Genomic DNA, 24,773 nt, shown 5'->3' with positions numbered 1-24,773 from the left:
CAACTTATTTTCTCCTTCTAAAGGGAAAGCGAGGCAAAATAAAGGCGGGATCTAGAGAGAGAGAGAGAGAGAGAAAAGGAAACCTCAAAGGCTTTAGCAACGCTTACTCAGAAGTCCGTGAGGTTAAAAAAAAAAAAAGATTACCGCCTAATCAACCACCGACGTGTCGCCAATCCCTGAGACGTCAACGCCTCGGGCCCGCCCGCAAGGAAAACCAGACCGGGGGGGGGGGGAAGGGTGGGGGACGGCCCTTCGCGAAGTCACGTTACCCTCCTCATCTGCATATCCCCGCCCCTTTCGGAGCGCTGGTGACGTTGGACAGGGATCTGCAGGCAGGTGCTGTTGCCTCGCGCCACTGCCGCCGCCGCCGCTGCTGCATTAGCTGGGAGACCAGAAGCGCGTTCACGGGGTGAGTGCGCGCCTGTGCAATCCCCCCCCCCTCTCGTGTGTTTTTTTAAAAATCTTTTTCTAACCTAGAGAGATGATCCCTTCATCTGTGTTGCCTCTTTTTTTTTTCCCCATTCGGTTGCTTGGAAGCAGGGTGGCGCGGCGGCGGGGAAGAAGGAAGAGGGGTGGGTGGGCAGGTTGTTAACCTTCATTTGACACATGGGGAGGGGGAAGGGAGCAGAAAATAAATGGGGGAGGGATGCTGGTTTATATAGGAGCCGGAGGGGAAACGTCGATCAATCGAAGGTAATATATGGCGGTGGAAGGAAATGTCGCTGCTTTTTTTTTTCCAAAGGGAAAAGGTGGTGTTTTTTTTTTTTTAATAAATTAAAATAAATAAATAAGATGGCACGGAATGAAACGGGAGACGGGCATTCATTCGCGGGCCTCGTCGGAGGAGGTTTCAGTGATGCAGATGGTAAACAGGAGGCTCTGGAAGAGAGAGAGAGAGAGAGAGAGAGAGAGAGAGAGAGAACGGAGGGGATGGGAAGAAGGGAGGCAGGCAGGCAGCATCGCAGGTTGCAAAGGGAGCCAGTTCCGGCTCAAGTGCTGTTCCTCATTCGGGTGGGCCTGTCTTGCAAGAGATGGATTGGGCTGGGAGAGGTTGGGAGGGGAAAAAAAAAAAGAGGGGACATTTCGTAATAACAGCTCTTTCCCTCCAGGCAAAATAACTCCCCGCGCATACACACAACATCCAGCTTTTCCAAAGGCTCTTCCAGATGCAAATCTGTCAGCAAGATCCGCTTTATAATTACTTGACTTATAGAGTGGTTCTTTTCCTTCATTTTGCCCCTCCCAGGTGCCCCCCCCCCAATCTAGTTTTGGGGATCAGCACTTTGCAAACTTCTCCTTGGAAGATGCGCCTTCAAAGTTGCCCGTCTATTGAGCAATTTAATTCCAAATTGGATTGAGGACGTGTGGAAGGGAAAGAAGGTTGCCATCTGGGGTCTCTTGTCAAAGGATCTACTTACATTGTAGCTGAAAAAAAGAGCCTACGGCAGCACCATGAAAAAAAAATACAATTCAGTATTCGACATGATTAATGTCTTGTGGTGGACACATTTATCAGCTTTCCTGAGGCTCAGCCTCTTGTATGCAATGCAGCATTAGGGGTTGCTTCTTCAGATGAAGACAGTGGGGGGGAAGGGTGCATCATCACTATGGTTTTTTTTTTTTCATCAGAAGGAGAGCAACTTACCCTGGCTAGGCTGCGCTCAGCTATTCCCGCTAGCTTGACAAATCTCCCTAAATGTTCTACTGCCCATGGTATTGGTATTGGTATTGGTATTTTATTATTTGTATGCTGCCCTTCTCCGGGAGGACTCAGGGCGGCGAACAATTCAAAGGGGGAAAAAAGGGGGGAACATAAAAGACAAAATACAAATAATAAAAGTGGACAACAGTCGCACAACCATACATGTCGAGAGGGGAGGGAACTCATCACCCCCAGGCCTGCCGGCAAAGCCAGGTTTTGACGGCTTTTCGGAAGGCCTGGAGAGAGGTGAGGGTCTGAATCCCTGCGGGGAGTTCATTCCATGGTTACAATTGCCTGTTAGCAAGAGCAAAAAGGTGGTGTGTGGTGTGTGTGTGTCCGTCCAGATAGACCGCTTTAAATAATAACTGGGGAGCGTTTGATTCAACATGAAAGCATTTGCAACTTGAGCTCACTATATGCAAGGCATTGCATGGGCAAATAAGGCCGGGCCAAAGGATCCTGCTGCTGGATAGCATCGCATGCTTGGATGTGCTGGCAAACCAGTGATTGATATTGAAAAGATTGAATAGCTTGACATTGGCCTGCTCTGCTTCCTTTTTACGTTGCCATAAGCTACGATGACGATAATTTGCTTAGGCAGCCTTAAAATTGGTATGGACTTATGAAATGGAGAGAAGAGTTAATTGCCCCGATGAAATGGAGCTTTCATGTTTGGAAACAGCCAGCAAAACATTTTGCACGGGGGTAATTGGCTACTCAGTATTGGATATGATGTTGGGCAGAAAGCATTTGATTCGAATTAAGCAGGATCTTATACAACATGAATCAAGTATATTCCTACATTAGGGCAGTCGCCCTCAAAACATTGGGTGCTGATAATGGATACCTATAGGAGGCACCACTTTCATGTATTGCATAACATTTTCCCCTCTGGGGCATATGCATGAAAGTGAGATGGAAGAGGTGGAGAGTCCATCTTAACAAAATAACCGAGTTGGAAGGGACCTTGGAGGTCTTCTAGTCCAACCCCCGGTTCAAGTAGGAGACCCTATACCATTTCAGACAAAGATCATCCAGTTTCTTCTTAAAAACCTCCAGTGCTGAAGCTCCTGCAACTTCTGGAGGCAAGCCGTTCCACTGGTTAATTGTTCTCATTGCCAGAAAATTTCGCCTTAGTCTACGTTGGTTCTCTTCTTGATTAGTTTCCATCCATTGCTTCTTGTCCTGCTGTCAGATCTTGAGCTTATCTAGTAAGGCTCTAGGCCTAGATCAGTGGTTCTCAATCTGTGGGTTGGGACCCCTTTGGGGGTCGAACGACCCTTTCAGAGGGGGTCACCTAAGACCATCGTAAAACGCATATTTTTGAAAAAATACAGAAAACATAAAATAATTTTATGGTTGGGGGTCACCACAGCATGAGGAACTGTATTAAATGGTTGCGGCATTAGGAAGGTTGAGACCCACTGGCCTAGATCTTAAGGAAGAAAGGGAATTAAGTTAGGGGATGTTAGCTAGAGAAAGGTATCCCTATATGTTAGGAAACCCATTTAGAAAATGTTTTTCAGACATGATGCCATGATCTTCTCCCAGTTTCTGAAAGCCCAACTGATGAGCTGATATTATGTAAGCCAATTCATTTTGGGAATTATTAGCAACTAGAATTGATGACTGTTTACTACTTCCTGAATCACAGATAGCTATCCTTATGTAAGGCATGCTATCACTTTCCTTTTCTATGCTGTGAGCATTTCATGGCACAGAATATTACATAGATGAGCTGCTGGCCTGATCTACAACTCTTCTTGTGTTTTTATGCTTTATGGAAGCTCCTACCTATTCACCAGGTAGGCCTGACAATTGGAGCCAGATTCAGCTTTCAAAGAAGACCTTGCAACTGCCATGTGAATTAGAACCATTGTCAATTTGACATTTTGTTTAAAGTAGAAATGACATCTGAAAACCTTCTGAGATAGATCTGTAGCAGATACCCAAGCAAATTCAAAAAGTGCTGATGTTCTTCCATGTTGGAGAACCAAGAGTTGCATATCTGCATTGGCCTATAATATGCTGTGTTCAGGATTCCCACCCAACTTGCTTGCTCAACACCACATAAGGGGGGTCTTATGCCTTCATGCAGCATATTTTCATTATTTAGTGACTTGCTGGGTTTCCACAAGATACCCTAACATAAACAAAACAAAAAAGATGGCTTGGTCCAAAATAGTAAAGTTGTCTTCAAATGCTACAAAGGCCTTAGTGTTCAAGATGATTCCCCATTCAAATATTAACCAGAACCAACCTTGCTTAGCTTTCTAAACCAACTAAGGTTTGCTAGATCCCGCCACCTGCTAACATATAAACCCTTGCATAACTAAAAAAACAACAACCACCTAACCAACTTAACACTATCCCAGCTTTGCATATTGTAGAATCCATATGATAGATCCCGACTTGGCCTTGTGAAATATACTGATGAATACAACCAGAGGCAAATGCACATTGTTGAAGGAACCTCTTGGTGGCCGGAATTGGGGACATAAGCCTAGAAATTAGATAGCTGTATTCCTTTGCACTCGTCTTGGATTCTGCAAAAGGAGTTGCATATATTGTTGAAAACAATGCAGCATGGACAGACAGCATCTGCATTTCAATGGCTTGTCTGATTCTGCACCAAAAGATCTTCACATTTTAGGCATTCTGGTTTTCTTAGTGCTTGGAAGTTCTGGAGCAGGTACGTGGCAAGACAGGTAAAATTGAATCAGTCATTTCATTTTTACCCTCCTCAACTTTTTCAGGTGTCTTGAGCACATGTGCTAATGTCAAAGAGCAAAGGATTTTATTTATTTATTTTTGGTTAACCCAAAGTCATCTTTGGCTAGCGGGACAGAAAATCATGCGGGCAAGTCATGATGCGTGTAAAAAAAGTGTTAAGACTTTGATTTCATGGTCATATCAACATCTGACATCTCTCCCCTCACAGATCAACCCATGCATGTGTGTGCATATACAGATAGTCCTCAACTTATAACCATCGATTTAGAAACCATTCAAAGTTAAAATGGCACTGAAAAAAACGACTTACATCCTAACACTGTTGTAGCATCCTCCTGGTCATGTGATCAAAATTTGAGTGCTTGGTCCGAAGGGAGGAGTAGAGGGATAGAAGAAAGAGGGGTAGAGAGGGTGGGAGAGAGGATTGGAGGGAGGGGGAGAAGGAAGGGAGTGTATCGGGAGAGAGGAGTGGTAGAGGGGGAGGGGAAGTAGGGTAGAGGGGAATGATGGAGGGAAGATGGAAAGTTGGAGGGGGGCGAAAGAAAGGGTGTATGGAGGGTCGAAGAGGTACATTGGGTTTCTATTTTGGGGGGTATTATTGACAAGAGGAATGGCTGTGTTTATTGTTTAATGTTATATGGCCCCGGTTCTGCACAGTATATATGTGACTGTACGAAAATGAAAATGGAAAATAAAAACACATTTACACAAAAAAAATTGAGTGCTTGGCAACCAGCATGTATTTACAATGGTTACAGCTTCCTGGCATCAAGTGGTTGCATTTGTGACCTTCCCACCAGGCTTCCAACAAGCTAAGTTAATGGGGGAAACGGATTTGCCTAACAGTTGTTAACACTTAACAGCCATGGAGATTTGTTTAACAATGATGGCAAAAATAACTCACTGAATGACTGCTTTGTTTAGCAACAGAATTATCAGTCCCAATTGTGGTTGTAAATTGAGGATTATGTATAATCCCAGCCTATAAACAGGTAGTTTTCCAACATGGAACATTGTGGCTGGATTCACACATTACATTAAGCCATAATATGATTTGTTCGGCGTGAACCAAATTGGTTGTTGCTTTTTCTACAACCAAGTTGTAGAAAGCATAACATGATATAGCCCAATCTCTTCCATTGACTCCAACCATGTCCCATGTAATTTAGTATTTATTAATTGGTGACACAAGTTCTGTTGATTTTCAGACCAAAAAGAATCTTAACCATTTCCATTTGGAGAATGAATTAAGATTTTATTTTATTTTTTGCACCTCAGCATGTGCAGCACCGATGAGCAAAAGCTATTCTAAAAATAGTTATTCTAATACAACCCCTATCCTTATAATAAAAAAGAGTGATTTAAACAGGACCATGTGAAGTTACCTAATGCAAGGTGAGATCTCACATTGGGACAAAGTCTTGGTTTATTAAATTAGCTTTTTGGTTTATCAGTTAGCCAAGTTTCATGAGTGGTGCGGTGGCCTAGATAGAGGTGCAGCTCTCGCCTCACAATCAGAACGCTGTGAGTTCGATCCTGGGTAGAGGCAAATATTTCTCTCCCTGGGCACAATGGGATTATATCTGCTGAACAAAGCAACGCATTGGCCACAGGAAGGGCATCCGGCCAGTTAACACTGAGCTCCATTCAGTTGCCCAGACTCCCAAGATGCAAGGAATTATGGGGTCGTTAAAAGAAGAAGATGAGGATGAGTTAGCCAAGTTTCATCACAAGCTATGGTTTACAAACCTGAGTGGTCATGTTCGTAGAACCTGCTAATATCAAAACAAATGTAATTATGAATTAGTACATTGTGCGAACCAAGTCACTGAATCAGATGGAGCAGAGTTTTTTCCAGGCCTTACTTGGTGATAAAGCTTCTAACTCTTCATATCCATTCTCTTTGTCACCAAACCCAATGGGTATTCTTTCTTTACTTACATTTTCTTTCCTTGTCTTTTACGAGCCAGAGTTAGCTTTCCCCTTGTCTTTATTTCTGTTAACTTTTAAAGATTTGGATGCAAAGCAAAACAAGGCTGCACCTTGTTTCCAGCATCTCTTCAGAGATACTGTAGGGAGAGAGGTCAAGAGTCATATTTTCTTAAGAGAGAGGGAGGAAAGATATGAGATGGGGGAAGCACTAAATTTGGAAATGCAATGAGTTCCTTATGAGCTGATTAAAATGAATTCTTCCCACTTGGTTCTTCGAAACAGCAGTAATAAATAGTGAACTGTATGTCTACATGCCTTTGCCTGAGTATTGGTGAAAAATGATGAGTTATGCAGCCAAGGAATGAATCCCTGAGTAACTGCTTAATATAAGAATATTAACACATAAAAGGATGACCAATCAGTGCAATCCACTGATTGGTCATCCTTTTATCTGCTAATATTCTTACAAAGGTTGTTTGATTTATTGGTCCTTTCTTTTGCATTGGTAGGTGATGTCTTTGAGACTTAGTACATGTACTCCTCAACTTACAACCCTAATTGGAACCAGAATTCACATTGTAAGTCTTTGAAATCATAATTTAAAGCAAGTTATCATGGGACCACACCCAATTTTTACAACTATTTTACACCGGTTATTAAGCGAATAACCGAATCCGGCTTCCCCAACTGACTTTGCTTGTCGGAAGCCAGTTGCGAAGGTCACAAACTGTGATCAAGTGACTGCAAAGCTCTGCAATGGTTGTGAATTGCAAGTTGGTTGCCAAGTGCCCAAATTGTGACTACAGGAGTGGTGTGACAGTTGTAACAGATCAGGTGTTAAGTCATTTTTTTCCCAAGGTCATCGTAATAAACCATTGATAAATGAAAAGGTCTCAAGTTGAGATCTACCTTAGAGCTACCGGTAGCTAGAATCTCTATGTATTAAAGTAGTTTACCTATGATTCAAGAGAAAGAACAATGGCTTTTCCTCCTGATTGTAATTGCATGCTTCCCAAAATACCTGCCCCTGTTTTGAAACACAATACTGGATTGGATGGACTTTTAGGCTGATGGCACCATAGCACTCATATCATTCTGGAAGAATGTAACTCAAGACTTTATCAGTTCTGCCTTCCCCTTTTGCTAAAATTTCCTGTTGTCTAGGTGTTTTAATTCCCAAACCGGAATACAGACTCAGAATCAGATACAGTGCAATCGTTACTTCTTTTCTTGGAATAGCCTCAGCACCATTTTATTTGGGAATTACTTCCAGCCAGATAAGCAAATAATTGCAATCTTCTTTAATGCATAAGAATGCTTGCCAATTTGGTGTCCTTTGGTAAAATGCTAGAATTCCAATTTCATAAAAAGTAGACCATATAAGATTGGATTCAAGCCATCTTGAAAAAGCAGCTTTTCAGAAACAGAACATTCCCTGTGCATAATTTAGGGAGCGCTCTATCTCCCGTTCTGCAGAAATCAAAACTGAGGCTTCCTTTTAAAATGCTTTCAAAAAGCATTTAATGAGAAGTTATGCATGTATTCCCTGTGTGTTGTAGGCATCATCTGAGGTGCCCATAGGGTATGGTTAAAAACATTCAAAATGCTGGCCATAATGGTGCAATCCATCTGTTTTTTTTAATGTATGCCACACTGACCTTTTTAAATCATACCCTGAGTCACTCCTGCATTGCAATGGGTGTAACAAATAGAAGGAAAGAGAGACCCGCATTGAAAAAAATTCACTGCCAGATTAAAACTTAACAGTGAGCCAAGGTGACAGAAGAATCAATACATTTTTAATTTCCAAAAATCTTCCAATCCAGTTATTTGACTCAGTTTTATATGTCACTAGGGACCGAGCAAAGGGCAAAATGAGTAGCCAGCAATCTTAGGGCTGCTTTGCTATAACTGGGCCTCCCACATTCCCCTCCCCCTTTTTTTGATGAAACAAGACAGAAAGTGTACCTCTAAAATTCAATTTTGCATTGATCAATAGAACGCCCTGTGTTCTGAGCTCTTCTTTAATCTCGTTTTCTTGTTACCCTTTTGGATTTGTCTTTTTCATCGCTGAACACCCAAAGCCAAGGATGAGGCATTCATCCTGGGAGCATCTGCTATAAAGAGCTCAGTGGGCAAAAACACAGCTGACTCAGAGCCAAAATGGAGACTGCTTTCCTACTGCTACCACCAAGCATTGCTTAGCAATTCCCTGCTGCACAAAACTGAGATCTGTTTAGCTGTAGCTGAAACCCGTATTTGAGATTGGCCTCTAAGAAGATGTGAGAGGAATCCAGCTAAATCCTTCTTAGGCCCTAGGAATTATTCCAACCCCATCCTTTGCTTTGTGTAATGCAAGTAAACCATGGGCTGTTTAATTAGCTAATACAGTGGGGTTTGACCTTTTCTTCACCATGAACCCTCCTTAAATACCTTTTGTGACCACGGACCATGGCCACGGACTCCCAAGACTTAAGATGCAAATCATAACATTTTTAAAGCCTTTGTAGACCCCCTGTGATGACATTGCGGCCCCCTCGGAGGTCCATGGATCAGAGGTTGAGAACCACTGAGCTAAAATATTGTATTGGGTGGCATATTTGCTCTGAGGAAATTAGAAGGTAGGGCATATCTAGGATGCAGCATACGAGAACAAGCAGTTTAAAGATCTTTTTTTTTAAATCTCCCCAAGGAACTGGGGGAAGTGTAGACCTCTGAAATAATTGTTACCACTGTCAACAGGGACGTAAGAAAAGTCTGTAGGTGAGTCAGAATGTTCCCATTGCATCTGGCATTCTGTTTGCTACCATGCCCAATCAGATATTCCCACACAAAACAAGCTTTTAGCTCTTTGGGTGGTGTAACAAGGGCAAGAAGCTTGCAACGTTATGTTGGTGTTTTTTCAATTTTATATCTTTTTCTGTGAACGAGGCTGGAACAATTGCTCGGCGCTAAGAAAATGGCCAACTCTGTGGTCTCAGCTGCACAGATGACACAGAAATAAAGTGCATTCAGTTTAATAATAGCAGTCAGCGTGCTTTTAAATAATGAATAAAACCCAACACAATGCACTTTTAAATAATCTGTTCTGAAAGCCTTTGGAAACCAAGAAAAAAAAAGTTCTTGATGCTCTGCGGAAATTTTTCCATTTATGTGGTTTAGTTGACCTCTCAGAGACAGGAGCGCTGTAAAATGACTCTCTTACCCAAAAGGCACCGTTCCAAGATGGGAATCTATGTCACCAACGGTGATGATGGCACCAGTTAAGGAAAGCAATGCATCTTAACTGATTTAAGTATGAAGTTCCAGTTGATGAGCTGTATCAGTTTGAATAACTCATGGACCAAATGCTGATCCAATATCAATACAATTCTGCAGCAAAACTGGCTGATGATGTACGCCATGATTTTCATTCATCATCTGCATTTAACAATCCCATAATGCCATGCGGGATGGAGTCTGGATAACTGAATGGAGCTGAGTGTTTACTGGCCAAATGCCCTTCCTGTCGCCAATGCGGTTTTGTTCAGCAGTTATATTCTCATTGTGCCCAGAGAGAGAAATATTCTGCCTCTACCTAGGATCAAACTCACAGCCTCCTGATTGCGAGGAGAAAGGCCACTGCACCACCCCCATGATTTTCATTATTTCATTATTTTCCTGAAAATTAGGATTGGAGTAAGAGCAGGAGGACTCTCAGAGACAGATCATTCACAAACTTCTAGTCTTAATCCTGGGGCACCTCCCAAAGCAGCCTGAAACCAGTCCTCCGGAGACTTGCCATTTGGCCACTGAAATTCATCACTGTGGATTTTTTCCCCCCTTTGGGGTACTTGGGGACAGAGTAAGAAGGTTGAAATAGGAACTATTGGCTTTCCAATCAGGGAGCTGAGTTGCAACCTTCACTGCTGAAAAGTTGCCTGCCATAGCGCTAAAGTGATTGTCCTTGATGGACTGGGGAATAACTGAGACTGCTTTCCCTTTTTAAAAGAGAATTATTCTTTGAAAGATAAGATAATTGATGTCCAAAGAAGAGGTGGATGCAAGTCTTCTCTATATTTTGGAGAGTCTTCTGGCTGGGTGTAGCATGATTTTGAGACTGGTGCAAACTGAAGGACTAGGCAACTCATCTCAAAGTGAAATGGACAAACTAATTATTCATCCCATAGAGATGATATGTCTAGTTAGCTTAATGGCCTTGTCGGTCTGTGTTCTCAAGCCAAATGTTTGCATATGTCACAGAGATTAATTCATAAAACAATATATGAAATATTTCTATCTTGTAAGATTCAGGCCCCTAAGGTAGCTTGCATGCACACAATAAGAAAAACAGCAATCAAAAATCTCAAATGCAAATTGTATTAATGGTAAAGGTTCCCCTTGCACATATGTGCTAGTCATTCCCGACTCTAGGGGGCAGTGCTCATCTCTGTTTCAAAGCCGAAGAGCCAGCGGTGTCTGAAGACCTCTCTGTGGTCATGTGGCCGGCATGACTAAATGCTGAAGGCGCACGGAACACTGTTACCTTCCCAACAAAGGTGGTTCCTATTTTCCTACTTGAATTTTTACATGCTTTTGAACTGCTAGGTTGGCAGAAGCTGGGACAAGTAACGGGAGCTCACTCCGTTACGCAGTACTAGGGATTCGAACTGCCGACCTGCGGACCTTTCTGGTTGACAAGCTCAGCATCTTAGCCACTGAGCCACCGTGTCCCTGCAAATTATATTATCATATGGTATTAAAATGTTGCAAAGTCCATGTTCACCTCAATGTTTCCATTCTGGTTTCTCTCCCTTGATTGCAATTAACTGCGATGGTACCTCATTAAAATTTAATTTAATTTCCCATAGAGGGGGGGATTGGAGCTGCCTATATAGGTTTTCTCCATACTGTACTATTGGTTATATTTTCAGATCAATTTTAGTTGGATAGATTAATCTGGGCTTTCTTCTAGAAACATTGCTTACCTGGACATCTTTTCAGGGGGAAAGACAGCTTCCAGAAATCCCCAGCAGCATGGCTATTGATGTGGATTCTAGGAATTGCAATCCACAGTTCAGAAAGTAGCCCATATTTAGGAAACTTGATTTATAATACAAATTTGATTATATATTTACCTTTGCTGGTATACTGTATATATTCTGTGATAAGAAATAGAAGGTGTGTTATACAGTACAGCTTGCCAAAACCAACTAGGCCTGGTTCTAGAACACAGGTATCCAACTCACTGCATCACATCATCACATGACATTGCGCACCGTTTTTTCCCTTCACGGAGCTGCGGTGGGTGTGGCCTGCGTGCGATGCATCCGGCCCGCAGGCCACCAGTTTGACACCCCTGTTCTAGAACAATGTTTCTCAAACTTTGCGACTTTAAGCTGTGTGTATTTTAGCATGCTGTCTGAGGAATTATGGGAGTGGAAGTCTACACATTTTAATGTTGCCAAGGTTGAGAAGCTCTGGTCTAGACCATACTTATAAGAAATTACTACGATCTCTGGTGGATTTAAATGTAGTAACTGTTTGGTTGGATATCGCGATAGAACCAAAAAAAAATGGTGGGAGTAGCCTTTAAAAAAAAATATAAACTCTGAATTTATAAAGATCTACAATGTGTCATGAACCAATGTGTCTGAACTCATTGGAAATTGGTTCTTAATTCCAAACAGCCGTAAAATACCAGGGGGGGGGGGGTTGTACTGTATGTTGTGTTATAAGCAAAACAATTTATAATGCAAAATTATAAAAGAAAGAAAAGAAAGACTCTTTAATAAATCACATTGCAATAAACTGTTCAGTAAATGAAAAATGAAACCACTTCATCAATAGTTCATAATGGAGAAGATAGTTCTCTGCCTGATTTGTTAGTGTATCCTATTTGTGAACTTCCATAAGGATTAAGAACTGTTACGCTATTGATCAAAAGTGTCAAAATATGCCAGAGGGTGGGGGTGGCACTGCAATATCCAACCTCTCTGCTTTGGCTTGAATCATAATGCCTCAACTGCTGTATTTTGATCCCTGTCCCATACCACTAAAATACTGAATGGGTAGTCTTTGATTTACAACCATTCATTCAGCAAACGTTTGAAGTTGCACTGGTCCTTAAATTACAACAGTTGCAGCATCTCCAGAGTGACATGATCGGAATTCGATCACTTGGCAACCAGCCTGCATTCAGAATGGTCGCAGTGTCCTAGAGTCACATGATCCATTGCAACCTTCCTAATTGGTTTCCAACAAGGCCAATAGGGGAAGCTGGATTCACTTAATCAACACGTGGTTCACTTAAGAACTGCAGTGATTCACTGGCAAAAAAAAGTGTTAAAATCAGGCACAACTCACTTAACAACCCCAATGGGGATTCTGATCCCAATTTTAGTTGTAAGTCAAGGACTATGTGTTATTCATTTTTAGCTCAGTCTAGGTTACAATGTTAAATATGCCTATATATGTAAAAATAACAAGATAAATAAATAACATTGTTGAATGTCGAGGGTACTTATCAAAAGTACTTTAAGAAAATTAGCAAGGATTTTTCTTTTAAATGTTTTTAAAAGTCTGCGGTGGGCTAAAGTTCAGACAGATTCCATAAATAGCTTGAGCAATAACTTGAGAAGAAAATACCGTGTTTTTTCAGAATATAAGACGCACCTTTTCTCCTCAAAAAAGAGGCTGAAGATCTGGGTGGGTCTTATACACTGAATACAGCATTTTTTGCCTCCTGAAACCCTGCAAAATTGGCCGTGAATAGTCTTTAGGAGACTTCCAGAGTGCTCCTGGGAGCTGGGGAGGGCAAAAGTGAACAAAAAACAGACTGTTTTTGCTCATTTGGGGAGGGCACCCTCCAGGAGCACTCTACAAGCCTCCTAAAGGCTATTCATGCCCTTTTTAAAAAAACTGGGGCCATTTTTGAAAAAAAAGGACCATTTTTGGGAGGTCTGCAAAGTGTTTTTTTTTTTTTAAAAATTGCCTCTTCAAAACCTTGGTGCATCTTATACTCCAGTGCATCTTATACTCCAGTGCGTCTTATACTCCGAAAAATATGGTAGCCTTAAAGAGTCTTGGGGATCTGTCATTAAAAGGATCAGAGGATGTGGTTTTCTTCTGAAGTTGCAAATTGGGTGGTGTTTTTGTGCCCCATCCTTTTCCTTCTCCCTCCTCCAATTCTTCCCCAGATGGCTTCTGCAACAGACCCTCGCTATGGCCAGAAGGAATCCTCAGACCAGAACTTTGACTACATGTTCAAGATCCTGATCATTGGCAATAGCAGTGTTGGGAAGACTTCCTTCCTCTTCCGGTACGCCGATGACTCCTTCACTCCGGCTTTTGTCAGCACCGTTGGCATCGACTTCAAAGTGAAAACCATCTATCGCAATGACAAGCGCATTAAACTGCAGATCTGGGTAAGGAGGCAAGGGGAAGCTGTCTTGCCTTGTAGCAGTGCTTCTCAACCCGTAGCAACTTTAAGACATGTGGACTTCAACCAGTGGTGGGATTCAACCCATTTAACAACCGGTTCACCAAAAATGTGAGTGCGCGCGCATGTGCATATGCACGGCTTCCGTACATGCACAGCTTCCACCATGCGGCGAGGATTAACCCAGCAGCCTTTCGGGGCCTGCTCCACTCCATCTCTGCTATCCGGGGCAGCGGCTGCTTCTATCCGCTCCTACTTTTCCTGGGAGAGAGAGTGTCTCTCGTACAATTTAGCAGCTGTGAGCCGCCGCTTTCCTCTAAGTCCCATCTGGAAAGCGCGCAGCACAGAGGAGCAGCAGCCGGTGTTCGATTTTACCAGTTTTCCGAACTGCGCAAAATCTGTGCAAAATCATAACAACCAGTTCGCCCGAACCGGCTAAATCCCACCCCTGACTTTAACTCCTGAATTCCCTATGCTGGCTGGGGAAATCTGGGAGTTTAGGTCCGCATGTCTTAAAGTTGAGAAAAAGTGGCTTGCAGGATTGCTTGCAAGGGTTACCAGAATAAATTGCTTTCTGAGAGAAAATATACTGCCAGCAGAAGGATCAGGGCCCCTGGCATGGCTGGGAAAGAGCTTGAAGTGGTCAAAGACCCTGGATTAAACAATATAAATATAATTGGAGTAGTGCTCCGTTTTTGTTCAAGGAAGTGTCAGGTAAAGCAGATAAGGAACATGATCATATGTGAAAGAATGTGCACTTGCAGGAGGAAAGGACTTAGTCCACTCAGAGCTTTCCCAGAAAGAAAAACATAGATCAAGAGACAGAGCAGTCCTGAGCTGGCTGTGGGGGAGATAAGAGGTTCAGGGTCGTGGTGAAATTTAATTTTTTTTACTACTGGTTCTGTGGGCATGGCTTGGTGGGCATGGCAGGGGAAGGATACTGCAAAATCCCATTCCGATCTCACTCTGGGGCTAGCCAGAGGTGGTATTTGCTGGTTCTCTAGAACCAGTCAGAACCTGCTGAATTTCACCCCTGGTTCAGGGTAACCACACCCTAGAATCTCTCAGGATAAAGAGCCATGGTGGCTCAGTGGTTAATACAGTATTGCAAGCTAATTCAATTCTCACCAATTCAAGGTTGACTCAGCCTTCCATCCTTCCAAGGTCAATTGTCATCTACTCATGATTGACTCAGCCTTCCATCCTTCTAAGATTGGTAAATGAGGACCCAGATTGTTGGGGACAATATGCTGACTCTGTAAACTGCTTAGAGAGGGCTGTAAAGCACTATGAAGCGGTATATAAGTCTAAGTGTTATTGCTATTACTATTTAGTAGTTGAGAAATTTATAGCTTTAGTTTGGCAAGATTCTGTCTATTAGGTGTAAACAAATAAAGGATTGAACTTGGTTGGCTCTTACTGTCTTGTTTTTGGGCTTGGGCCTGACACCAGAGGAGCTAATTCTACTTTATTGTAAGACTTCATTAATAGAATCTTACAATGCTGAAAGTACAAATCACTTTCTCTTTTTAAGCTTGACCAATTAGGACAAGTCCTTCCTAAGTTTCTTTCTCTGAAGATTAAGTATCTGTAGGTTCCTCCCCCCCTCCTATCTGATCAGTATCTCTTTTCCTCCCTCCCTCAAGGTCATTCCTACATACCATTACATTAAGGTTCATGTTAGATAATATTGGGTTTCCTTCCAATGCTCTTACAAGGATTACAAAACACTCTGAAAGTTTTGAGTCCACTGGAGTTGGATAGCTAATGAATTTAAATATTTTTTTAAAAAAAAACATCTTTTTTGGAAAACAAAAGTATACTTTGGCCACGAAGACATTTGATAAATGTCTCCTCATTATAAAATCAGTTTATTATGAAGCCAAAGTACAATTTCTTACAAGGTACAACAAAGTGATGGTTTTTTTGATAATATAATTAATTTACTAAAGTATTTCTAGACTAGCTGTGGTGATCCATGAGGTGCATATAGGCACCCAGCATCTTTTTTTCAGCCTCAAGCAGGGCCAATATTTGGCAGCCAGACTATTAATTTTCTGAAATTCAGTTACCCCCATTTTTAGTGAAAATAAATAAAGTATATTCAGCTTCTAAAAGGCACACATTCTTCTCCTTGAAGCAATATCATCTCCCCAAACTCTCCTAATGTGGACTGGAAATTTTGATGTTTTGATATTACCACTCTGCGTGACATCAGTGGCATTCGGTAAACTGTCCTGTAGCTTTGGAAGGTGAAGTTTAAAATAAATTCAACCCATTCACAGATTGTCCATCAGGGAGGGAAGGAGGGAGAGACAGAGACAGAAACAGAGAGAAGACAAAAGCAGCAATATTAAAGCTAAAATGCTTGAGTTTTAATTACCATCACAAGAAATATTCCTCGTATAATAACTGATCACAATTAGGGGAAAATATTTAGCGTAGGGTTTCCCAACTTTGGCAATTTCCAGGTATTTTAACTCCCAGAATTCCATAGCTGTAACTGAGAATTCTGGGAGCTGAAGTCCACACACCTTCAATTTGCCAAGATTGGGAAACATTGATATAGAGTATTGTAATTCCAAAGGATACTTGTAAATGCTATAAAAAGTACTTCAAATTCATTTTTGTGGTTTTTTTTAGGATACAGCAGGGCAGGAACGATACCGGACTATCACCACTGCCTATTATCGAGGGGCAATGGGTTTCATTTTGATGTATGACATCACCAATGAAGAGTCCTTCAATGCTGTCCAAGATTGGTGAGTCAAAGTTATTATGACTAGCTTTAATTAATTTTGAAACTTATAATAATTTTAGTATTCAAACGTTCTCCAAGGATTCTTTTGAACAAATGCAGCTGATATTTGAGCAACCCATGGATCAAATTGACGTTTTCAGTATGTTTACTTATTGCTTTATATGCAAGCACCAAAAAGTGTATTTTTACTTGCATGCCATCTTTATTATTTTTACAAATAATTCAAGGCAATGAACATATCCAACACACTTTTCTTCTTCTATTTTCCCTAGAACAACAACCCTGTAAAGTGGGTTGGGCTGAAAGAGAGGGACTGGCCCACAGTCACCCAACCGGGTTTCATGGCTAAGGCGGGACTAGAACTTATGATCTCCTGCTTTCCAGCCTGGTGCCGTAACCACTAGGCCAAACTGGCTTTCTTTCTGAGTTACTTACATCTTTCTAAGGAAGTCTTGTAGTTACATTTGCTCTCTATTCTTATGCAATTTAGGTAGGACAGAATAGAAAAGTATAAAATGCCTTAAATGCTCATTAGAGATAGTCTTTGTTTAGCAACTGCAATTGGAACCAGTAATTCGGTCATTAAGGGAAGTGGTTGCTAAGTAAAACTGCAACTGAGCTTATGAGTTTCCTTAAACTTTCCTTTGCTTTTATTGTGTCAGAAGGCTATGACCCCAAACACCCAGGTGAGCCTAAATGGTAGCGAAGATTTCTGATTCGCCGAGAATCATTCCCCAATGCATTCCCCAGTGCTGGGATAATTAGCAAGAAGATTAATATTTGCATTTACATTCATTGGGGAGGAAAGGGTTATAAGGAAATAAGCAGGCACACACAACGAAAGGAATGCGCCAGCGGTGGCTGTTTGCCTAGTGCGCTGGGTCTGTATGCAGCCAAATGCTTAAGAGGCAAAAACAAATATTCAGTGTGAAATTGATTAGGGCCTTGTCAGTTAGAGGCAGCATTTGGCAGCCAGTCCAGAGTTTTAATCAATTAAATAAGGTCAGAGAGCTGAGCATGTTAACTTGGGGTGACTATTTTCTAGGGGAGTAATATGCTTCTGAAGAAAGCAGCTCAGGAAGAGATATCTTGCTGACACAATCTCTCTTTTCTTTGAGGGGGAAAAACAGGCAAAAGATCATACTTATTAACTGGCTGTAATGTTGAACAGGTGACTGAGAGATCCTTGAAGGTTATATATATGGACATTGGTTGCAAAGTTATTTTTTGCCACTGTCATGCCTCCAAATTGAGCCGAGGTGATGCAGTGGTTACAATGCAACATTGCAGGCTAACTCACCCCACAGCCAGGAGTTCAATCCTGACAGGGCTCAAGGTTGACTCACCTTTCCACCCTTCTGAGGTTGGTAAAATGAGGACCCAGATTGTTGGGGGCAATAAGCTGACATTTGTAAACCACCCAGAGAGTGCTGTAAAGCACTGTGAAGCGGTATATAAGTCAACAGTGCTATTGCTATTGCAAATGATTGCTGTCCAAGGCAGTTGCTAAACAAGGAATGGCAGTATTTTTTAATTGCATTCCTGTTGATTGAACAGAAGTTTCAGTAATGTATTTTCATGACGAATCCCTAGGTAGAAGATACCTGTATTAGGTCCAACGAAATGACAAAATTTGTTGTTAGTTGCGAAGTCGTGTCCAACCCATTGCAACCTCATGGACAACGTTTCTCCAGGCCTTTCTGTCTTCTACCATCCTCTGGAGTCCATTCAAGCTCACACCTACTGTTTCGGTGATTCCATCCAGCCACCTCATTCTCTGTCATCCCCTTCTTATTTTGCTCTCAATCCTTCCCAGCATTAGGCTCTTCTCCATTGAGTCCTCCCTTCTCATTAGGCGGCCAAAGCATTTGAGTTTCATCTTCAGGATCTGGCCTTCTAAAGAGCAGTCAAGGTTGATCTCCTCTAGGAAACTGACCAGTTTGATCACCTTGCAGTCCAAGGGACTCGCAGGAGTCTTCTCCAGCACCAGAGTTCAAAGGCCTCAATTCTTTGGCGCTCAGCCTTTCTTATGGTCCAAACTTCACAGCCATACATTGCAACTGAGAAAACCATTGCCTTAACTATGCGCACTTTTGTTGGCAGGGTGATGTCTCTGCTTTTTAGTATGCTGTCTAGATTTTCCATAGTTTTCCTCCCCAGGAGCAAGCGTCTTTTAATTTCTTGGCTGCAGTTTGCGATGATCTTGGAGCCCAGGAAAATAAAATCTGTCATTATTTTTTAGACTTTCTTTGCTTCTTACGTATCTTATTTTTATTGTGCCTCATGAAGATTTCTCCAGAACTCTAAAAATTTGTACACTCATTTGTGACATCTTATTGGATCCCCCAAAAAAACACTTGCCTGACTATGAGCCAAGAGCCAAGAGCCAAGGTGGCGCAGTGGTTAAATGCAGCACTGCAGGCTACTGCTAGATCAGCAGGTCAGCGGTTCAAATCTCACCGGCTCAGGGTTGACTCAGCCTTCCATCCTTCCGAGGTGGGTAAAATGAGGACCCAGATTGTTGGGGGCAATATGCTGACTCTCTGTAAACCGCTTAGAGAGGCCTGAAAGGCCTATGAAGCGGTATATAAGTCTACTGCTATTGCTATGGACATTTTCCGCCTGGGACAAACATGCTTGTGATGACTTTTATGAGTACACCTGAAATACACTCTTGTTTTTCTCTCTATGTTAAGAAGTACTGGTCAAATATGACTGAGCTTGTCTCTCCAATGTTTACTTCAGGTCAACTCAGATCAAAACCTACTCGTGGGATAATGCCCAGGTGCTGTTGGTGGGCAACAAGTGTGACATGGAAGATGAGAGGGTTGTGTCATCAGAGCGAGGACGTCAGCTTGCTGAGCACTTGGGTAAGGGAACAACAATTGGAATGATATGTATTTGAGCTATAAAGATGAGTTTGAAAAGTCATACAGAAGTGGAATTTCAAGTCTTTTGGCCTCAAGGAAAAAATGAGTTTTAGAGCTTTATATAGCTAGTGTGCGTTAAATAAATTATGCAAAACAGATTTATATAAGAGATACATTTGCATAATATATGCACATTGTATAGAAAAAAGTAGGTGGCTAATCTTTTTGGAACCTTAGATAGGAAGCCATTATTAAATGGATTAGATGCAGGTTCAGGATTAAAAAAACAAGACATTTGTTACAACATCTGTCAATCATTTCTAAGGTTGGTTGCTGAGATGTCTTTAAGAGGAGAGTAGATAAATTAACAGAGGAAGTACAGGGAATAAATGGGATATACTGTAAAAGAGATTTTGAAATGTTTGAAATTGTCTTTAAATTATTAGCTGACACTGTTGCTTTCAAGACCTGTTTGTGGCTGACTCCTTATTCATATATATAAAAGTGAAAAACACTCCCACCACGATCATGAAATCTCCAGAACCGAAAAGCCTACATACTTGAAATGTGGCACATATATTCCTCTTGGCTTCTAGGTGCTCGCATAGAAAGGATTTTTCTAAATGACCATTAGATCATTACTATTTCTTATATTATTATTAATATGCTCTGATGCTAAGGAGTTCTACTCCCCCTCCTCACCTGAAAATATCTGTGTTCCAACTGCCCCTTGGGTGTGGCCAGTGTGTGATTCATTCAGCCTGCAGGCTGGGAGTTTGGAGAGGATCAATGGGGCAACCCTGAGGGAGAGAAGGGGATAGGATGGGGGGTATTCCGTGGGGCAAGGCTGAGAGAGAGAAGAGGTTAGGATAGGGGAGACTTCTATGGGGCAAGCCCGAGGGAGGGAAGGGGAGAGGAGAGGCTGATCGTAACTACTTATTAATTTTCAAACTGATTTATCAAGACTGATCACATAGATTCCTAGCGGAGCATGGATAACTAGCTAGTTAGATATAAGATGCTGAACTTGATTAACCTACCTTGATACTTTGGATTTCATAAAATCATATTTATAATAGAAGGGAGATATTTTAGGCCAGTAAATCCAACTCCTCCTCTGTGCAAAAATTGAAGGTAGAACATTGGTGACAGATGGCTGTCTAGGCACCATTTCAACACATTCACTGAAATGCTCACCATGTCTCTGATAAATGACTCTGCTGTTGTACTCCTCTTAACATTGGGTATTTTTCCAAACATTCAGCTAGCATCTTTTTTCATGTAACATAAATACATGTTAGTCTTGGCCTTTTTCTGAATGACATCCTTTCGGGTACTTAAAGAAGACCATTATGCCTGTCCATTCTCAAGGATAAACATTTCATGGTCCTTCAGTTACTCTTCACAGGACTGAATTTCTAATCCTCTGATATTCACTCTTTTCCCTGAACTTCTTTTGGTTTCCCTGAACCCTTCTTAAATATAGTGCCCATATTTTACAATACTTAAGGTGAGGGAACAGTAAAATTTCATGATTGAACATCTACACTATTATAGATTTAGTTTAAACTAGCACTTATGGTTTTGGCAGCTAAATTGCCCTGCTTGTTCCTACTCAGTTTGCAATCAACTTCTATTCCAATATATTTTCACAGGTACAACCGCCAAACCAGGTTTATCTCTCTATTTGCTATTTATTTTCCAGGTGAACAATGTTGCATTAGTCTCTATTAAGTTTAATTCTTTCCATTTCAACCCATGATGCTAATGGATCAAATAATTTTATTTATTTATTTCTGCCCTTTATTTATGGAATTTATATGCCACCCATCTCGCTATCATGCTACTTAAATTTCCCACTCATTTGTGTCATCTGCAAATTAGATACCATATTTTTCAGAGTATAAGACGCACCGGAGTATAAGACGCTCCAAGCTTTTGAAGAGGCAGATTTTAAAATTTTTTTTAAAAAAATTGCACTCTGCAAACCTCCCAAACATGGCTTATTTGTTGTGAAAATGGGCCCGGTTTTTTTTCCAAAAAAGGGCCACGAATAGCCCTTAGGAGGCTTGTAGAGTGCTCCTGGGGGAGGGGGGCAAAAACAAGCCTGTTTTTTGCTAAAACATGCCCATTTTCTATCAAAAAAGGGCATGAATAGCCTTTAGGAACCTTATAGAGTGCGGCTGGGTGGAGGGGGGGGGAGCAAAACTGAGCAAAACACAGGCTGTTTTTTTGCTCATTTCTGCCCTCCCCAGCCCCCAGGAGCTCTCTGAAAGTCTCCTAAAAGTTATGCATGGCCATTTTTGTGAAGGGGCAGGGTTTCGGGAGGCAAAAAATGCTGTATTCAGTGTATAAGACGCACCCAGATTTTCAGCCTCTTTTTTGAGGGAAAAGGGTGCGTCTTATAATCTGAAAAATACAGTAATTATTGAATCCTGCCCCTTCATCCTAATCATGAATTAAAGATGATGAGTATAAAGCTTAGGACTGAAGCTTGGTTGTCTTATTAGACAAATCTCTCTTGTTCAATAAATCTATAAGAACTCTCCAATGTGATTTTGAGTCATTTGTGTATTCAGCTTACTCTTAGCAAGCTGGTTAATGAAAAAAAGTTATGAGTTAATTTCTCAGTGCTTTGCTGAAATCGAGATATATTATATATCTACATCATTCACAGTCCACCAACAAAGTTACTAAGTTGATAAAAAGGGCAAGGCTGGTTTGGCAAAACTTAACAAAATACACATTGTTCTCTGGTAAATCATTCCGCTGTTTGCTGATGGCTTTCTTATTTTTGTTTACTCCTCTTGGAAATAATTGGTCCTTGATTTTCCTCGAGGCCCTTTGAGTCTCTTGTGTTTCTCTTTCCTGTTCTTGTACATGCATTTTTTTTTTGTATTTTGTCTTTTCCCTTCCTCCAGGATTTGAGTTCTTCGAGGCCAGCGCGAAGGACAACATTAACGTGAAGCAAACCTTTGAACGTTTGGTCGACATCATTTGCGAAAAGATGTCCGAGTCACTGGATGCAGCTGATCCAGCTGTGACCGGTGCCAAGCCGGGCCCACAACTGACCGATCAACAAGCTCCCCCCCACCAGGATTGTGCCTGTTAAAAGACTTTGGTGTGGATGCCCTGACTTTACCTGTCCCACCCACCTTGCCTGCTTCATGTCTTGCAGTAACCAGAGCCCCTAGATTCTTGACAGTTTGTGCTCTCTGTCTTCCCTACCGCCACCAACACACACACACATACCATTTAGCTATCCCATTGCTTATCCTTTTCGGGTGGGTGGTCGAGACTCAAACCCAGAGCTTCTCCACCTCTCTGTGTGGGCCTTTGAATGCTTCAAAAGTTACTCCCTTTAATCGTTGGGTGGATAGAAGCTCTATCTTCCTGTAACGCGCCCCCCTTCCCCTCCACGGGATCCAAGTTGATGAGCTTGAAAAAAAGGGGCGGGGGCAACGCCGGAACTTTTAACTGTTCTTAGCGGGGTTTTATTTATTTATATATTTATAATGTTTCCATTGACACCTTTGAACATCCTTCCCCTCCCCTCTCCCTGCTTCGTAAGCGCCATGCACTGCATTTTTCTGCACTCGGTATGGACAAAAATAGACAACATCCCGAGATTCAAAGGGGATCTGGCTGTGTCTTCACAGGAAGGAAATATATATCTGTCAGAAGCATCTGTCTCTTTCCTTCTGACCGCTGATCATGGGCTGTAGAGAGAAAAAATAATATTGTTCAGGCAAACAGAGCTATCTGGGAACTATCCCATTACCAGGTTTGAATTGGGCTCGGTTTTTGTAATGCTGCGAAGTGAGGTTAATTACTGTAACCTCAATGCTCTCTCCAGTTCATGCCTGCTTCTTGCATGCTGTTTATCCTCTACCATGAATGAAAATCATAGGTTTTAAGGTGAATATCTTCTTTCACAGAACGGCAGGAATTTTCAACTTAAAACTGTAGATCTTGTCACGTTGGATTCTGAGGGATTACGATCACTCTAGGTCTAGTTGAATCCGGTCACTTAGCAAGAAGAGGCTTGCACGGGTAGTAGATCCTTTTTCTCCATTCAGATAGAAGAGGAAGAAGGCCTTCCTGTATTTAGAAGATGACCATATTTGGAGAAACGATAGAGTAGATCCTTTTGCTCCACCAGCTAGGAATTTGTAAGGGTGGGATTGCTCTGCTACCTGCAGCGGCCTAATGCACACCCAGATTTTTCCAGCTTCTCTCCTTGAGAAAGACAGGGCTAAATTGGAATAGTGAAGCATAGCAAAGAGGTGGCCTTTCGGCTACGTGTAGCGAAGCTTGTCACCTGCCCGGCATGACTGAAGGTGAAAGTAGATTGGAGAAGTTCTGTTTCCTTTCAGTTGCCCTGCAGAAGACGGTTCTCCCACTTTCACCTTGCCGAGTGTCTAGATAACCTGCTTGCTCCTCTTCCCGTCTTCCTCCGTGTACAGGAAACAAAAACGAAAAGAAAAAAAAAAAGAGCAATCTCTCCAGTTCCATGTAAATAGAAGTAGCTGGTGATGTTTATGTGCGTATGGACCTTTCATTGCCGTGTCGTGATTTGTGTTGGTGTTTTTAGTTTGTTATTTTTAAAATAAGTCACCCTACCTGACGGGTTTTCACAGAACTATGTATTTATTTAAGAGAAGAAAGGCGGAGAGGCAGCTGGAAAACCCATCTTGGCTGATCTAAAAACCACAGGAGAAAGTCAAAGGGTTCTTTGTCATTGTGGAATGGTTTCTCCACTGCTTTCCTTTCCTAAACAGACCTGAGTTTGCAGGGGTTAAGTTGAACCTGATGTCATACGTTCCCCTCAGTCCAGCATCCTTTTTCCCTAGAACGGACTGGGGCAGGTGGGGGTTGAATTCTGTCAACAGCCACTGTTACCTTACTCCTTACCAGTACTATTCCCCTTCCCCATTGCTATCCTTAATTTATTTTTCAATGAAGTTCTATACATTTGTTTTACAAATTCTTGGACACCATCTGCTCTCTCTCTCTCTCTCTCTCTCTCTCTCTCTCTCTCTCTCTCTCTCTCTCTCTCTCTCTCTCTCTCTCTCCCTCCCTCCCTCCCTCCCTCCCTCCCTCCCTTCCTCCCTCTCTTTCTCTCTCTCTCTTTCTCTCTCTCTCTCCCCCTCTCTCTTTCTTTCTCTCTCTCTCTTTCTTTCTCTCTCTCTTTTTGAAGTTTACTTTAATGGAAAAATATATACTGTACTGTATTTAAAAAAAACAAAACAAAACCTGTCAGAAGTGTCAAAATAAATAATTTCCTAAAATGAGCAAACAAAAATCACTGTACTAAGGAGATATTGTGAAGAAATAAAATGGCTAATCACAAAA

The 24,773-nt window shown here is 41.8% G+C and overlaps 1 protein-coding gene across 1 annotated transcript; it reads left to right on the top strand.

The window, feature by feature from the left end:
* The first annotated feature begins 297 nt into the window (after nt 1-297).
* Nucleotides 298-24,773, top strand: RAB3A (RAB3A, member RAS oncogene family). The gene is made up of 5 exons (XM_087702128.1): nt 298-409; nt 13,546-13,773; nt 16,431-16,549; nt 19,294-19,418; nt 22,340-24,773. Exons 2-5 carry the CDS (start codon nt 13,546-13,548, stop codon nt 22,528-22,530), a joined length of 663 nt encoding a protein of 220 aa, XP_087558254.1. The 5' UTR covers nt 298-409; the 3' UTR covers nt 22,531-24,773.

This window comes from Thamnophis sirtalis, unplaced genomic scaffold, assembly GCF_051295495.1.
Source record: "Thamnophis sirtalis isolate CommonGarterSnake01/CBP01778 unplaced genomic scaffold, rThaSir2_p1.2 scaffold_1, whole genome shotgun sequence".
Taxonomy (NCBI): Eukaryota; Metazoa; Chordata; class Lepidosauria; order Squamata; family Natricidae; genus Thamnophis; species Thamnophis sirtalis.
Note: the sequence above shows the minus strand (reverse complement) of the source record. Positions and strands in the feature narration are given on the sequence as shown.

Coding starts and splice junctions, on each gene's coding strand:
- RAB3A (XM_087702128.1), top strand. CDS start 13,546: ATGGCTTCTGCAACAGACCCTCGCTATGGCCAGAAGGAATCCTCAGAC. Junction 13,774..16,430: donor GCATTAAACTGCAGATCTGG/GTAAGGAGGCAA, acceptor GGTTTTTTTTAG/GATACAGCAGGGCAGGAACG. Junction 16,550..19,293: donor TTCAATGCTGTCCAAGATTG/GTGAGTCAAAGT, acceptor TGTTTACTTCAG/GTCAACTCAGATCAAAACCT.